This window comes from Mesoplodon mirus (assembly GCF_964341445.2).
Source record: "Mesoplodon mirus genome assembly, chromosome: 10".
In the NCBI taxonomy this organism is placed as follows: domain Eukaryota; kingdom Metazoa; phylum Chordata; class Mammalia; order Artiodactyla; family Ziphiidae; genus Mesoplodon; species Mesoplodon mirus.
In genome coordinates, this window is record NC_138986.1 from 1,843,021 (window position 1) to 1,860,235 (window position 17,215).

A 17,215-nucleotide genomic window follows, 5' to 3' on the forward strand; every position below is an offset into this window, starting at 1 on the left:
GGCTTCAGAAGACTTGTGGCTGTTTTTCATAGACGAGAATCCCCGAATCTCAGCCTGGGCACACTGGTATCAGGGCCAGGGGACTGACGGCCACGTCCGACGCATGCAGCTCCCCGACCCCGCCCACAGTCACCTGCCCAACGTGTGGTCACTCTGCTTGGCTCCCCTGAACCCTTACGCGGCTTAAGAGGCAATTACATTTAAGGTAATGTTTACGGTAAATGGAATGGAACAAAAAAGTTCTAAAAGGAAAAATTTCATTTGTATTTTTCCTGGAATTACTTGCTAGTGTACGTAGCATATGACAACTCTGGTCTGGCATCACTTTCTAAGACAAGGAAAAGCACCCTTTCTTGTTTAAAACTCTCTGTGGGAAGCAAGGCAGAATTTTCCCTAAAATCTATGAGGCCAGTGAATGCTGGGATGACCGCTCTTTCAGAAAGACACAAAATATTAGTAAATGATTTGGCACCCATTTAAGACAAGGTAGAACTGACTAGAAAAAAGAAAATACTTTTACCAAAGAAAAATCTTCTAGTAAAACCCATTAAGACTACCATATTAATATATTTTTTAAATAGGTATTATGGTTGATGTAACTGTGGGTATAAGTATGCTTTATTTTCAAAAGTACCATTTGTTTATAGACAAAACTATATAGACGTGGCCTGAAAATAAAAAAATATATATTTTCAAATCGTAAGGAACACGTTTCTTTTTCTTGTCCGTCTGTCCTTCTCACGATACTTGCCAGTTCTGTGTTCTCCCGCATAAGGTGACTCTCATAATCTGCACCTTCGAAATATATTGTCCAAGTGCCTGGTGAACGTGGGTGAGGAATTAACCTGCAAAATCCTGGGGAGAAAATAGGCAAACTGTTAAGAATGAAAAGCACACCACGGCAGACCCATAATCTTCAACAAGGGAAGCAACAGAAAGCAGCAACTGCATGATACCTAATGACAACATTTATTTGCCTTAATATTTTACTCTCTCTGAAAACTGAATTATCAGACCTTTAAAATTGCGTATTTGCTTTGGTCCAGTGGCATTTCAGCACCAAGCAGAGAAGTGACATTGGTCTCCCCTCTTTTTTATTCCAAAGACTGTTTCCCTTACATCACTGAAACATTACAGAAGCGCATGGAAACGGCTTCCTTGCAGACGGGCCTGCTCTGCTCAACTAAGACCTGCTCAGTCACACTGAGAAGCTCTAACACAGGAAAGGAAAGAGGGGCCAGGGAACGGCGCCAGCACAGATGTCTGCGCACAGGCTCACGCGCCAGGGCAAACGATCTATTCCACTCGTAGAGCAATTCTGGGGTAGGACTGGCCTCCTTCTCATCGCTCTTTGCCCAAATTTTCTCACAGGTCACACTCACTTAAATTTCTTCCAAACGAAACTTTAGAATCATTTTATACTGTTTTAAAGAATATCTCTGATATTTTCATCAGGGACAAATGACATCTTTACAAAACTAAGCCTATGTCATTCCTCATTTGTCAGATCTTACAGAGTTTCTCAGAGATTTCGTGACAAAGTCAGATCACACAGGCCCTGCACAATTCTTCTTTTCTCCAAAGTGGTCTTATTAGCAGCAGCTAACAATTACGAAGAGCACACTGCTTGCCAGACACGCCCTGATCCCCATGACCTGGGTGCTGGGGTGGGGTGGGGTGGGGGGTCCTGGCTGGCCCCTGCTGGTACCCTCATCCACACCAGTGCTCCACCAGCAAGGATCACTTGGGCTGTTATCTTTGGACAGTTATGAGGTTGTTTGTGGTAGAGGGAAAAGAAGACATCACAAATATACTCAATTAAAACATGGGTACAAATTATTTTTACTTAGTTTTAGTCCTTTTTTTTCAAAAAAAATCACTGTTTCAATCCAGTTTCACTGAAATATTACGTACAATTTACTTCTCTTTCCCATGTTTTAGGGAATCATAATTCTCATGGTTTTGAAACGTCAACAGTTGTAATTGTCTAATTTTTTAAACATCAGGTTTGCACGACGTCTGGACCATATGCACACAGACGGTTTACTTTCTCAGCATCAGGAACGCATCTCAGGTCAGGTGTGAGTCCGTGCTGGTTTTATAGCTTCTCTCATAGAATCGTATTGCACGAAAAAGCCAAAGGAACATAAATGGAGAGCACACAGCAGTTCTCTCTTTGGCTCACAAAAAATTGAGCATGAAGAATTAAAACTGCTGACGTCATAGAAGAAAACACCCAGTTCTCTGTAAGTCTTATTTAAAAGCAGCTTTGTACTTGGCTACATTATCACCTAAGATGTATGAAAACAGCGTGGGGCTGCCTAAACCGTGAGGAAATACCACATACGCCCTACAACGAATCCTTCAGGAAAGCCTAAGGGGAAGTCATGGAGAAAATGGCATCATCCAGTCAGGATCGCACTGCCCCCAGGCTGGCCAAGACCTTCTCCGCAGCACCTACTGTGGAGCCGGCAGCTGGGTACCCAGCACGCCTAGCCCGTCCGACGGGGGCTGGTGAGTCAGCCTCCGCAGGCTTATTCACAAGATCCTGAAGAGCAGCTCTGCCGGCACGTGGCCCCGACGGCCCCTCCGCCTGGCACTGAGCAGGCGGAGAGCAGGGACAACCGCCAGCCTGTCCTGCTGGACTCACTCCAACGTGCAGACAGACCCACACAGACGGCTCACACGCTGGCACCAAGTAGCACCGAAGACGGGGAGAACCACGGGTGGGGAAGGTGGCAGCGGTGTGAGGGAGAGGCTGAGTCCGCAGGCAAAGGGATGCGGGCTGGAATTTCAGAAACAGGGCCACTGCCGGGAGGCAGCCGGCGGGAAGAGGAGTGGACGCGGGGCACGACCACACGGATGCACGGCACACAGTCCAATCCTAGGAACACGGCTCGTGGGCTTGCAGGTAGGGGGCCAGGACCGGCAGATGGTGCCACGCCCAACGGCAGGTGACGGGGACGTTCAGAGCAGGAACCAGCCCGGCGGTGAAGGTGCAGGGCTGCTGCGTGAGTGTCGGGGAGCCCCCGGGAGCGGGGAGGACACCCCAGAGCAGCCCCGCGGCCCCAGAGCGGCTGCCCCGGCCGCCACTTCCCTACCAGGCCCCCGCACAGGCCACTGCGGCTCAGGGACTCCCGCTGCCCGACTGAAGCTCCCGCAGACGTGCCTGCAGCCCGCATCCCTTCCTTCCGCCCCGCTCGCCCCAGAGTCAGGGCTGAACTGAGGGCTCTGCCGGCCCACCACATCCCACCCTGCCTGTGCTTCTCCCAGGACAGCACCAAGAGCTCAGTCAGCGCTCCGGGGAGGGTTACAGACACATCTGCCAGCTGCTGTACAAACACATGTCGTTACAAGCAGCAGCCTTTATAAAATGAATTTTTTAAAACGATCAAAACCTTTGAAGATGTAAAGACCTACTGCGGTGAGTGAAACATTCACTGAAGTTAAAAATCACACTAAGTTTATATATTTATATATCTACGGACCTTAATTTAAGCAAATAAAAAAAATAATAGAAAAGTTAACTGCTAAGTTTTGCATCTCTTTTGCTACTCATCTGAGCCCCACATTACACAAAAGCAGCAGACTAGCAGTGAAATCTGGTCTAATTTAAAAGCTCGTGGTTCAGGTATAACTGTGGTGCAGGCAGACCTCATTTTATCACGCAGAACCCAGAAGGGAGGAGCAGCCAAGGTCCCTCCTGCTGTAACCGCGACACCAGGCGAGCAGAGAAGTGCTCCCGGGCGGCCGGCGCAACACCCAGGACCCCGTGGTCTGCACGCCTCTGACCCCACGTCCCCATGGGCCGCTCCCTTCCAAGCCGCCGGACCCCCAGCTTTTCCAGCACACAGCATGGGTGGGCTGACACACACCGACACACAAGCTCAAGGCTCGCTTGCATGCAGGCTAGCTCGGATGCCAGGTGTGGGCACTGCCACCCACCTCTCTGGCACAAAGGGTCCAGAAACTCCTGTAAGCCGTTTGGGATGTTTCTGACGACGTCGCAGGAGTAGCCATCCTCGGGCAGAAGGAACGGCAGCTGCAGGTCGGGGTCCTCCTCCAGCTGCACCTCCCGCCCGTCACTGCGTGCCAGCTCGTCGGCTGTGTTCTCCGCCACAGCCACCACATGCTCCATCAGGTCCTGGTTGGAAAACAGACACAGAGCTAAGGACATGCTCGGTGACGGGCACAGCTGACCAGCAGCTGTCAGAAAAACGTTTAACCACGCATAGCGTGGCTACATACACACACGCAGGGAGAGTGAAATCTATCAACAACTCAAATCAGTCTGCAAAGCAATAAAACACTAGCACAGCACATACTCGTAATGTATCAGCTACCACACTAATGATTAATTTCAAAAGACCTGTAGTTTTAAATAGAAAGAAATTCTTCGATCACAAGAAAACGGTCTTTTTCCCTTCTCAAAAGTAATTTTTTCCTTGCACAATTTTTTAACATCCAGTTGCTAATAACCTTATTTTTATACTTAACGACATCAGAAGAAGCTCACACAATGTTAAACGTAAAAAAAATCAGGACAAAAATATCTATTCCCAGCTTATGCAGAGGTTATTGCCTCATTATGGGTTTACGGGTGATTCTTGTTTAAAAACTTTCCATTAGTGAGATAACGTACACACAGGATGGTTCACAAATCCTAACTGTACGGCTGAGCACACGAACACCCCGCCCCCGCCAACCAGCCCGCTCGGGGGACCGAACCACACCCACTGTGAAGCCACCGTCACTGCCCTGTCCTCCGTCCCCAAAGTCTTGGCCACCCAAGCTTCTAACCCGCATCCTCCTGTGTCCCCAAGTCCGTGCAAAGGGAAGCCCAGGGTGTAGAGCCGGTATCTGACTTCCTGTGTTGTTGTGCAGCCATGTTAGGCTCCTCTACCAGACTGCGACACGGTCTATTTGGGGACAGGTAGTGGTTTCCAGGTTTGGGCGATTCTGTACCTGTCTTCTGTAGGCATAAACCCCACACTGGAGATCAATCCATCCATCCAGTTAGGTTACCTCTCTACCGAGTTCTCAGGGCACCTGCGTCCAGCGGAGGTAACGGTGGTGGTGAGCACATGCAGCATTCCTCTCTATAAAGACCAGCTGCAGCACATACTGTTTTCTGTTTCTCACCCTCTGTCCCTCTAGGAGGCATCCCAAAACAGCAGACTCTGTTCTGGACGAGCACCTGGGTTTTACCAGGCAGACACCTCTGCGCAGGTTGGGGAGGCCCTGCAGCTGTTGCTGCGTGAACACAAGGATGGCACTTGGGGTCTCAGGTCACAGCGCCGTGCCCGAGAACTCAGAGGTCAGGGCAACTTCCTCACTCCCCGCCCCGGCTTTCCAACCATTTTCCAACAACCTCATTCCCCGAATTAAATCCCTTTCTACTTAACATGCTTATGTAGTTTCTACTTCTTGCACCGACCCCTAACTCATACAGACATCAATAGCAAAAGCGACCTCGTGAGATGACCGAGTGAATTATCTTATTTACTAAAGAAATAAGGCAACTGATTACATAGTTTTTCCTTTTCCTCCACACTTCCCTGTGCAGACACGGCCCACATGGAGTGGCAGTGTGGCACTGTCACTTACTGTAGGGACAAAAGGCTCATCGGGCGCACAGTGGTAATTCTGAAGTAAGGCTTGAAGTTGTAGTGAATTTAACTTGAAGCAGGTACTGTTTATATTTGGGATGTCATCGGGTGCGTACTTATCCATGGTGAGCAAAGTGGTTGCCTATTTCAGAATAAGCAACATGAAATATCATGATTTAGAAGTATTTCATAAATATTCCCCTTTACATAACATTTGTAAAACTGCAGTAACTTGCTAATTTGATTTTGAAATGCAGGGTGCTTTTAAGAAAATACAGTTCCATTAATGTTACCTATATGTGTTAAACTGAGCTCAAAGCATCGTAAAGGTTTTCAGATGAACTCTTTATTAAAATATATATTTATAATGAGACTCAATAATTTATGTTCAGAGAGCATTTAAAACTTCTTAGAAACTTAAACATTTATATAACCATTAAGATCACCAATTACTAAGGTCTGAGTAAAATACCATTGTAATGACTTCTTTTTTAAAAGATTTATTATTTGTTTGTTTAATTTATTTATTTTTGGCTGCGTCGGGCCTTAGTTGCAGCACGTGGGATTTTCGTTGAGGCATGCAGGATCTTCTGTTGTGGCGGGCAGGCTTCTCTCTAGTTGTGGTGCGCGGGCTCCAGGGCGCGTGGCCTCTGTAGTTTGCGGCACGCGGGCTCTCTAGCTGAGGCGCACAAGCTCAGCTGTTGTGGCACGCAGGCTTAGTTGCCCCGCGGCATCTGGGACCCGTTCCCAGACCAGGGATCGAACCCACGTCCCCTGCACTGTGAGGTGGATTCTTTCCCACTGGACCACCAGGGAAGTCCCTGTAATAACCTTTTTAACAACTCGCTGACTCAATCAAAGTAAGAGGGCAGAAACTTCTTTTGAAACTAAATCTTTTTAAGAGACTGAGAAAAAAATACAAAATTATACATTGTAATAATACTAAAAAAATGCTCTAGATACTCACTTCCTTAACTGCAAAATACCAGTTCCTAGTCTTTGGATACCTAGGAAATTCCTAGAACTGGTTAAGCCATTAGGACATGGCTCTTCTGTACTCCTTTGTTCCTTTCTTCTTCTCTTGCTCTGTTCCTGGTGATTTGATGATTTTCTGGAGTGGTGTGCTTAGACTCCTTTCTGTTTATCTGCGTATCTGCTATAGGTTTTTGCTCTGCGGTTACCTGGCTTTGTATTCTTAAAGAGGCAATCATCATCCATTTTCAAATTGGAATTTATCTTTCGGTATGGAGCTTTATGAAATATACCTTACTATTCTCAATTTTAAAAACCCTTTAAGGTATTTACTCTACTGAGTACCACCTGTTACGGGCTATACTGTGCCCTCCAAAATTCATATGGGGAAGTCCTAACCCTGTTTACCTCAGAATGTGACCTTATTTGGAGACACGATCCTAACAGAAGGAATCAAGTTAAATCAGGTCAGTAGGTCTGGCGTCTTTATAAAAGGCAGACTTTTGGACACAGATGTGCGTCCAAGAAGAAGGCCCCAGGAAGACAAAGGCAGAGACAGGGAGGGGTGGTGTGTCCACAAGCCCGGGGACACCAAAGACTGCCAACGGCCAGCAGAGCCTACGGAGGCCTGGAGCAGATTCTCCCTCGCAGGAACCAATGTGCCCTGACCTTGATCTCAGACTTCTGGCCTCCAGAGACAATAAATTTCTGCTGTTTAAGCCACCAAATTTGTTGTACTTTGTTCAAGCAACCCAGGCAAACTAATAAACCACCGTTTCATTATCTGTACATGTAAAAAACCCCAAAAGGAGGGTGCTGAGTTCTGCGGAGTCCACGTTACCCCCGTGATAGAACCAGAGACATGTACGACAGCGCCCACTGAGCGGGGAAGCGGGGCTGGGACCACCCACCTGCACGATCCTGCTGAGGTGACAGTCGGCTGCCAGCTCCAAGCCCTGCTTCTCCGCCCAGGCCTCCACGTGCCCGAGCTGCTGGCGGATGATGGCGCCCCAGTAGTGGGAGCACAGCCCCGACTCGGGGTCGGTCACCAGCCTGTTGAACAGCCACATGTTGATGAAGTGGAAGAGCTGGGAGAAGAGCTGGATGGTCAGCGCAGCGTTGACCCGGCAGCGGCGCAGCAGCGACATGGCCCCCGTGAGCGTGTGCAGCACGTCGTCTGTGCAGAGAGACGGCACCGTGTCACCGAAAGGGCTCCGGAATTCGCGGTAAACGCGCGCTGACGTCTGTTCAACCTCTTTAGAACAGCAATCTCATTCCAACAGGAAGCAGTGACGTAGTCTCGAACTACCAACACGTAGCGGTATGAACTGTATCTACTTAAGTTCACCCGGACAGACTTCTGGGAAAGTCTGATGTCACACCAGCAGGATGCGACAAAATGAGAACTCTTCTTAAACAAGACACATGGTGATTACAATTTATTATTTAAAGAATGCCAAATCCAATAGGTTGTCTCATTTACTTTCATAATACCTCCCTCTCACATACAGCAAATACTAAAATGAAGCTAAACAAACGGGAGAAGGAGGGAAGGAGAGGAGGAAGGCGAAAAAGAGAACCCTAACCTATTTTTGGTCTTTGCAGACTGTTCTCTTCGGGGTCGTCCAGAAAGGCTGGCATGTAATTATTCAGTTCTGACTGAAGACAGTGAACCAGGTATCTGAAAATACGTAGACAATTTTAATAATCTCAGAATGACGCCCTGCTATTATCAGACATAATATCACAAGTGAAACAATTTGTACTGTTTAGAAATATCTTCCATGTAAAAAATATATGTAATAGTTCTACTCTCGGGATTCTTGAAACATAGCTAATTGAATTAAATTTATTAAATCAACACATTTTGCATATAGTTATTTATGCTTCTTGATATCCATCTTCAATTAGGGTAACTAAAAACCCTTAAACTTAGTTTTGAAAACTTAACCAGAAAACATGTTTTACATCCTTACAGAACAGTATCATCTACACACACGTTCTTACTTAAAGGCCATTTGAACCAAGTGGGCTAGAACATCCTGGGCATCCAATGTGATTCGACTAAGATCTCGGTCCTGCTTTATGAAGTTGAGAAGCTCAGATGCATTTGCCATCCAGAAAGCAAGTGCCCCTGCAATATTCTTCTGTTTCTGTAGACAGAACACGTTTCCGTAAGCAACCACAGGACAAACAACAATAATAAAAATAAAAAGGAATGCTCTTGAAAAGCTGCTGTAGATAGACCAGTACCTTCCCATTTTCACCAAGGTATTTACCACAGATACCAGATACTTGCAGAGGAATTTGGGTACATACATAGCAATGGAAAGTAAAAACCCACTGCAACTTCTTAGGATTCATGTATAGACACATGGATCTAATGAGCTACTATTTATGGAATCAGTGGGGGAAAGGAGGTATCAAATAATACAACACCAAATTGGAGATTGTGCATTATCTGGTAATCTGTGAAGTATACACACATGTATCCATGGTTACCCAACAGCCACCCTGATACTCAAAGTCACTGGCTTGGACACCAAGCAACTCGGTATCAAGTACTGATCTATCATGTCATCTCCCGACCACATGTGCAGGCCAGGCAACCTCAGATGAGATCCAAAGAATAGGAACCAAGGATAAACAATAAAGAGAAGAAACAGAACTTTTGTCATTTCATATCCACACTGAAGTGCATTAAGCAAAAGTTATGAAATGCTGATAAAGGTTGCACAGTCAAAAAAGGATTTTAGTACTGCATGTTCCAGCTGCCAAATGAGTGTTATGAGCCTCGGTCCAGTTGTTGTTGTACTTTGACATGGAAGCAGCATGAGAAACTCAGCTAAGCCAACACAGCCAGGATCGGCTCCCAGCAGTATGTCCTACCTGATCAACCTGGTCTACTTCCTGGAGAAAAACAGACGCGGGGAAACCAAGCAGAACGAGAGAAAGAAACTTGTAAACAATCATGATAGTTAAAAAAAAAATCAAAACACTAACATGAAGGTACGACACGAGGGTACAACATTTAGTTACGTTATTCCCATGTTACACACTCATTTACAGTTCTGAGGCAGCTTTGGAAGTCTAGGGCATGAACGATTAGTTTCATGTTCTTAAAACTGGCACAATAACGAAGGGAATTCCTAGAGTTTATCTATAAAGAAGATGTTACAATAAACAAATGAATACACTGATCTCTTTAAAAGATTTACCAAAAAAAGGACTTCTTAACATCTCTTAACAGCGTTGCGTGTTTGAGACGACTTAAACGTACACAACTTGAGAGTCTATTCTCCTGGATCAGTTAATAAGAATGAAAAGACAAGAAAGACCAGCAGAAACAGTAAGAGCTGAGAACTTAAAAATGTATTAAAAACGTATTATTTCTATACTAGAAAGGAGTAACTTGTTTTTTGAAAGTAGGTTTTTACAAATGAAAGAATTTTAATTATTCCATAATTTCTCTCTAAAAATTGAAGATTTTTAGATCTTCAATCTAAATATTGAAGATTTTTAGATCTCCAATCACATACTGAACCTAAATCTGAAGTCTGAAAGGCTTGTCCTGATAATGGTGATTTCACTGCCTAGTTAAGAAAAGTCCATCAAAAGTAGTTTGCTGATGGGAGTCTGATAATTTGAAATCCAAGCGCGATGGAAGACAGACAATGGCTCTGAATGACAACTGGAAAGGAAATCCACATCTGTCTATAAAATAATGAGAGTAACAAAATGGTATCCAAATAAAACGACTTTCCTTTTTATCTGTTTCCTCACTTGGGTAGAAGACTCATAACCTCCTCAAATTCATAGGCTAACCACTCAAACATAAAAGAAACCCTTCTTGAAAACGTCTGGCCTTTTAAAACAGTTCTGAGGGAATTAAAAGACTAGTTTGCCTCAAACTAGTCTTTTCTAGTTTGAAAAGTATCCTGACAGGAGAAAAACAATCAAACCATCTAGCCATGTTATGTAACATTATATACCTAGAGTTTCACAGCTGAATAATAAATAGTGTTGACAAGTGATTTAGGAACACTTTTTTAAAAAGTCTGTAAATTTACTTTTAAGGACTTTAAACCTCCAAGTTATCTAAAAGTCTGGAAAACTATTATGCCAATTTTATCAACTACAGACAAGACAGTACTAAAGGAAACAAACCATTTTGCCAAGAGAATATCCTTATTTCCTGAAAATTTAAAAACTGGTTTATGAAAGAATATGATTTTCATCGTAAGTGAGAAATGTCACGATGTCCATTAGAGTCAGGATGTCCATTATACCTACACAAGTGCTATCAAAAAACCCAGATGCTAACTACCAACATCCTAGTAGGCTCATTATAAAAGAACAAGTCCTTTTTCATAACCATTAAAAATTTTTAAGAAGGTGTCAGGAACTGATGGGGCGGGTAATGGAGAGAAACTGCTCGGTGGGTGAGGGGTTGGTCTGGAGGGATGGAAAAGCTATGGAACCAAGTCCAGGAGGCTGCACAACACTGTGAATGTACGGATGCTACCCAACTACTCACTTTAAAATGGTTCACTTTATGTTATGTGAATTTCACTTCAGTGACTTATTATTATTTTTTCAATTCTCAATGCCTTCTCACAACTAGTAATTTCAAGGGTCTTTTTCATGATCATTATGTTACCACGTACAGTTTCTCTTCCCTTATTTTAAATTTTGTAGGGAAGAAACAGAACAGCAGTTTACATTTCTTTTCAACTTTTAAAGCTATACAATTTCTAATCCTACTTATGTAACTTTCGTTTTAGAAAAAATTCCTAAGATGAAGTCAAACATGTAAACACATCTGAAATGTTAAACAAACTAACTTAATTGATTTAAAAATTATAAACGCGGTCACTGCAGTGGCAGGGCTTTGCAGGCTGGCGCTTACCTGAATGACCCCTTCCATCATGCTCACCATCTTGTTGACGATGGCGACCACTTTGTGCGTCCGTTCCGCGGGACTGACATCGGGTCTGTCCTGGCTGGACAATACATACCGACACGCCATATATAACACGTATGTGGGCGACAACTTAAAATGGACCGTGGAGCTATTAGTATAATGTATGATGGCAGATAAAAATGAATCTTCAGCTGTGAAAAGATTTCAAACAAGAAGAAGAAGAAAAAAAAAGAACAAAAAAACCCCATGAAAATCAGATGGAGAAAAATGGAACAAGAAGTAATTGACTACCAATGGAATCTGAAAGTACTCACAACTTTCCCTGAACTCAATGCTTGCAGGCAGTATTAGGTCAGGCCCAGGAGTGTCCTGAGTTCTGAAAGAGGAAAATGGCCATTTCTTAAAATCCGGTCACAGTAGCTAATAACATCACCGACAACCAGTGCAGATTTCTGCAACTCTTTCTTAAATGTCTCTATATAAAATTTTTTCAAATAATACACAGCCTAATGACTGGTTTTCATGTGGAACCTATTCAAACGTTCAAATGAGTGAACTGGGAGTGACCACGTCCCAGCTCCTCACAGAGGTCAGGTCCTTGAAGTATCTGCTTCCGACAGGAGAACAGATCTGACCCTGTTTCTTTATTATTGATGAAGACGTCGTGTGGAGCAGAGAGATCAGGCTGCCAGGCACCTGCTACCGCAATGGCTCAAGTGACAATGAAGAGACACTGCTGGGAGACACAGAGAAAATCTAAACCACACTGAGCTTGAAACTGAGCTCTCACACAGGAAAAAGTAAAGTGTCCTAAGAGCTAGACATCGCCTTTCTCTCCCAATAAAGGTTACACACTTGACCCCTGCCAGTCCAGGTCCCCTCGACCACTCAGTGTTAGCGTTTGTCCACATGCACAGAGACCAGGCCGTGGGATGACTAACACAGCTGACTACAGATCTGCAGGTACAGACGGGCGAACTAAAGTAATTCCTTTCCAACAACAAATGTTCTGGTCCCTCCATTCCCATCTTCTCCACGCACCAAAAGATGAATAAGGGGAAATATAATGTGAGTTCATTCAAACTATCATAAACATGAAAAGTAAAAACAAAAACCTTCTTTTCACCAAATTACATGCTTCAAAGTTTATTATCCAGTCTATGATTTATTAATTTGGATTTAACTCAATAATTTAGGTATAAAAACGCTCTTAGAAACAGAAGTAATTCAAAAGCTCAATTATTTTAATATGTCTTTCTTATGCTGCCGTATTTGTAAACATCTGAAATTGTAGCTAAGCAGTTATTTTCAATTTAATACCCGTAACGTGAACCTGGATAAATTTTACCAATTTTTTTTAATGCTTCATCACTTCAACAAATCTATTAAAAATAAGGAATACAAATTCTCATTGAAAAAATTTTTTAAATGTGTCAGTGATATTTTAAAAGTCTTTTCCATCACTCACAATCTTTTCCTTGACTAAGGTTAGTATTTAATTGCTCATGAAAGCCACTTAGATTTTTATGACCACACCAATGAAGAAGAACTGCTTATACTAACAATGTATTATATACACGAAAAATACAGAGACTGAAAATGGGAAGAACCATCTGTTTCCATCACTGTCTTCATATCAACAAAGCAACACATATTTATAGTTCCAATAAAACTTAAACAAGTCTTGGCAAAACAAAAGAATATGACCTTGCAAAAAACTTAATTAAAATATATGCTCACAGGAGAAAATAATTCCTGACATACAATTAATCATCATATGGCTATTCTGACACTATATTATCATTATTTATTAACTGTATTAATAAGTTAGTAAGTATATACTTATTAATTTTGCATATCCTAAAAACATTATCCTAATCAATCTTCCCCTCCCCTATCGATTATTTGCTTATTCAAGTATTTATGGGCTAAGAACCACGATACATACCTCTTGACCACCTTATAAGTAAATGGAGGTTAACTCCTTATAATACTAATTCACCACTCTGAACATTTAATTCTAGAATACACTACCAAAAACAAGTCCGGACACAGAAAGTAGGCTATTTATTATTATATCTAAAAAAAAATTCTCCATGTATAGTGATTCATATTGTAATTGTAAAAAAATTCACAAAAAATACTGAATAATAACCAAAAGCCCATAATAAAAATAAGGTAAAAATTTGAGATTCCCAGATGAGTCTACAGATTTAATTACTATGATGAATGATATTAAAATCTTATCATGTACAGTGCCCTCTGCTGCAAGATGGAAAACTTAAGAACTGTATCAGTTGCTTGTCACCAAACCGGTAAGTGACCTGCCTCAGCTAATGCCTTGGTTACTGGATCTGTGAAAGGGAACAGTCAGAATGGCCTCGTCGAAAATCTGAATAGCACCAAAAGACGAGCGTTCCTGGTTCCACTGCCGATAATGAGAGTATTCACACCAAGCTCCCCTGTTTCTGCCTGAGCAGGAGGGCTCAACACGTACAATGAACCACCATGCCTTCCAACACTGAAACAATTTTAGAAGCCACAAGGAAACAGAATTCTGACTTAAGGTGAGATATATTTAAAAATCTTAAGAAAAGGAAATAACAAAAGGTCTAAGTTCTCTGTTCACAAAAACTAGGCAAGACCAATGCCAGCAGAGAAGAAGACTCATGTCCGGCAATGAACAGGGAGCCATCAGAGCGTGAGACCGAGCAGGATGGCGCTCCGTAACTCGGAAACACTCAACTTCAACGTCAGTTTTGGCTCTGTGTATTTTTAAACACGTGAGGATTTCCTCTAGAAATGGGTAAAACGATTAGTCTTATCTAAATATCAAAATGGTCAAATACTGAAATCCTACAAAAATTCCCTTTCTCCCTGTTTTTACCAAGTAGCACCTTTAACACTGAAACATCCTAATTCAAACTGCCTCCCGTTTCAACGGGATGAGGCCATGGCATGTAAGTGAAGGATTAATTGTTGATGAAGCATTTTTTTTTTCAATTCGGTAACATGAAAAGGAAATAACCTTAAAGTACTGCGAACATTCTAAAAATGTCAGCTAAACCTCTAGAGTGAGTAACTTTTAACCGTAACCCTCTCCAGGTGTACTTTCACTCCTTTCATAATTAAAAAGGCACCCATTTCCCACCTGCTTTCTTGCCTGCGGTAGTCCAGCTGCTGCTCCACTCTGACCATGGGCTTCACCATCCCTCGCTCGGCGGTGCTGGCGGCAGACAGCCCCCTGTCGCCGTCCAGCCTGGAGGAGCTCTAAGTCCAGGGGAAACACAGGGCGTTTAAACACAGCACGCGGACCAACCACGCTTCACACTCAGTCAGCGTCGCGGGGGAGGCAGGCGGGGGCCGCAGAGGGGCAGCAGGGGCCAGGAGGGGCCCAGCAGTGCCGAGGATGCCACGTCCCATGGACACTTTCCCCATCTGGCTCTACAACACAGGCATGCAGGCATGAGGCACGCACACCAGGGCCCTGCAGAACGTGCAGTAATAGCAGTGACCTGACTCCCCAGAGTCCTCTTGGGTCAGGACACAGTGGGCAGGGTATGTGCACAATGTCAAGAGGCAGGCCTTTGTGTACTTGTGAGCCTCAAGGAAGGATGTAAAAATTCACTCATCACAGCTCAAAACCTAGTGAAGAATCCAGTACAGAAACTGGCTTACTTCTTGCCCATAATCAACACGGGGAAAAGACACCTATAAAGCAACCCAACACAGTACACTTAAGTCCCTCCAAGCAGTGCCCACTCCTAGCCAGCCTGTGGCTGACGGAGGGATGAGTGACTGATATTCAGAAAACAATCAGAACAGAATCGATAAACTTAGGTAAAAAATCCACTGCAGCAAAAAATTTATGTAAGACTTCTTGCTACATCCCTTACTGTAGAAACTGAGCACAGATAAGTAAATAAAAATCATCCTGGCCTTACCAACCAGAGATGAACATTGTGCAGGATGTATCTTTCCATTCTTTATATTTCCCATAAATGACATTACACAGCCTACACTCTGCAAAAGATACTTTTTCTTATGTTGTAGACATCTCGTAATATTATTTTTATGTTACAGAATTGTAACGGCTGTATTAACATTTTGTTGTCTATTCATCAAGGTTCATTAAACCAATTTTTATTAGGTTGTTTAAAATGTTCATCAGTATAAAGTCTCAGGATAGCTGTGCTTGTTTGTGTGTGTATATATATAAATACACACACACACACACACACATATTCACACACAGTAATTAATTACTTTGTTAAGGTACGGCTACAGAAATAAAATTGCTTGGTCAGTGGATGGCAATATTTAGACTATAAAAAATTGTTATAAATGAATAATGATAAGGCAATGAACAAATAAACGGATATGTTTATAAACATGTTACAAAACCACTTTAGCTGTTTTCAAATGACTTTTAGAACAAATGCTCACAAAACAGCTGAAGGAAGCAGGAAAGAAAGGTGTGTATCTGTGTGTGGAGAAGGATTTAATCATGTTAAAATACACACATGAACACACACATGCATACAAGAGTTCAGAAAAGGATCTACCAAAATTTTACCAAAAGCCAACCGTGAACTGTGGATGAACTGTTTTCGGTTTTTTTACATGTTTTCTCAATTTAACCAAGTTTTCTATATTGACTATGCATTTTTATAAGAAGCAAAATTTTTTTATAAAGATGGTTATTATATTGGGTTCTGAGAGTCCTTACTCATTAAATTGCTTAGTAGATCTTTACTGAGACTTTTACGTACTACTAGGCATTTTTCTCAGCAGCAAAAGTGCGGCAGTGAGCACACAAGCCCTACGACCCTCACAGAGCTCACACTCCACAGTCAATCAACAAACAAGTAGCGTACGGTATAGCAAAGGCTGCACCAAGAATTTCAAGTACGGTGTGTACTAGTGCCAGGGCGCTCAAGGAAGACTCCTTCACGGAGGAGGCTTCAGATGAAGTCGGAGGTAAGAAGGGGCTTGCCGGGGGACGACCAGCGGAGGGAGCGTTCCACGAGAAGCGGGCCCACCCGGCCTCCGGGTGGGATGGAGGTGGGCGTCCCGGGAACAGAAGCAGTGGTGGCACATGCTGAGCTGAGAGGGAAGGGGGCCAGGCCCCAGGAGCTGTGTGACACAGAGCGATGAACGACCGTGTGACAGCGGGACAAGAAACCACCTGGAGGCTTCGGAAGCAGGTCAGCAGCAACGTCTAATTCACGTCTTTAATACCTCGGTTCAGCTGCCGGGAAGAGGATGACGGGCCAGGCAAGAGCAGAGGAGGGGCTGCCGTCTAAGAAGCTCTGTGGTCCCTCTGCCACAGGACGGCTGCAGCCTGAGCCAGACTCTCCCGGGGACGACACACAAAGGAGGGTCAGAGGGCAGGGGCCGAGCCGGCGGGACCCGCCGATGATCGGGTGACGGGGTGACCGGGTGAGGGGACGGGGGGGACCAGGGCGGCCTGCGACGGGTTTCTGTCGAGCGATGCCGAGGACGCTGGGGGACGGGACGTCGGGCCCCGAGGTGGGGGAGGGTGAGGGAGAGAAGGTGCGTGAGAAAGAAGGTCTCCGTCTGTCTCAGCTGCGCTGAATGTGACGGGCGCTGCAGAGTCTGGGGGGTTGGCGCCCAAGACGGGAGTGGCGCGCACGCAGAGGGCATCCAGCAGCCTAAGGTCAGCTGGGGAACAGGTACCAACAGAAGA

At 44.1% G+C, this 17,215-nt stretch overlaps 1 protein-coding gene across 7 annotated transcripts in view; it reads right to left on the bottom strand.

Moving 5' to 3' along the window:
• Window positions 1–17,215, bottom strand: part of AFDN (afadin, adherens junction formation factor) — a 134,551-nt gene that overhangs the window by 37,673 nt on the left and 79,663 nt on the right. For 4 of the 7 annotated variants that reach the window (XM_082634310.1, XM_082634311.1, XM_082634312.1 and 1 more), the window contains exons 12-21: window positions 14,657–14,775; window positions 11,820–11,881; window positions 11,491–11,696; window positions 9,471–9,491; window positions 8,589–8,734; window positions 8,168–8,262; window positions 7,493–7,758; window positions 5,608–5,751; window positions 3,946–4,144; window positions 752–855 (exon numbers count right to left, since the gene is read on the bottom strand). In XM_082634310.1, coding sequence (XP_082490436.1) covers window positions 752–855; window positions 3,946–4,144; window positions 5,608–5,751; window positions 7,493–7,758; window positions 8,168–8,262; window positions 8,589–8,734; window positions 9,471–9,491; window positions 11,491–11,696; window positions 11,820–11,881; window positions 14,657–14,775 — 1,362 coding nt within the window. The remainder of the gene's footprint in view (window positions 1–751; window positions 856–3,945; window positions 4,145–5,607; window positions 5,752–7,492; window positions 7,759–8,167; window positions 8,263–8,588; window positions 8,735–9,470; window positions 9,492–11,490; window positions 11,697–11,819; window positions 11,882–14,656; window positions 14,776–17,215) is intronic. The other 3 variants (XM_082634314.1, XM_082634315.1, XM_082634313.1) reach the window with 1 other exon arrangement.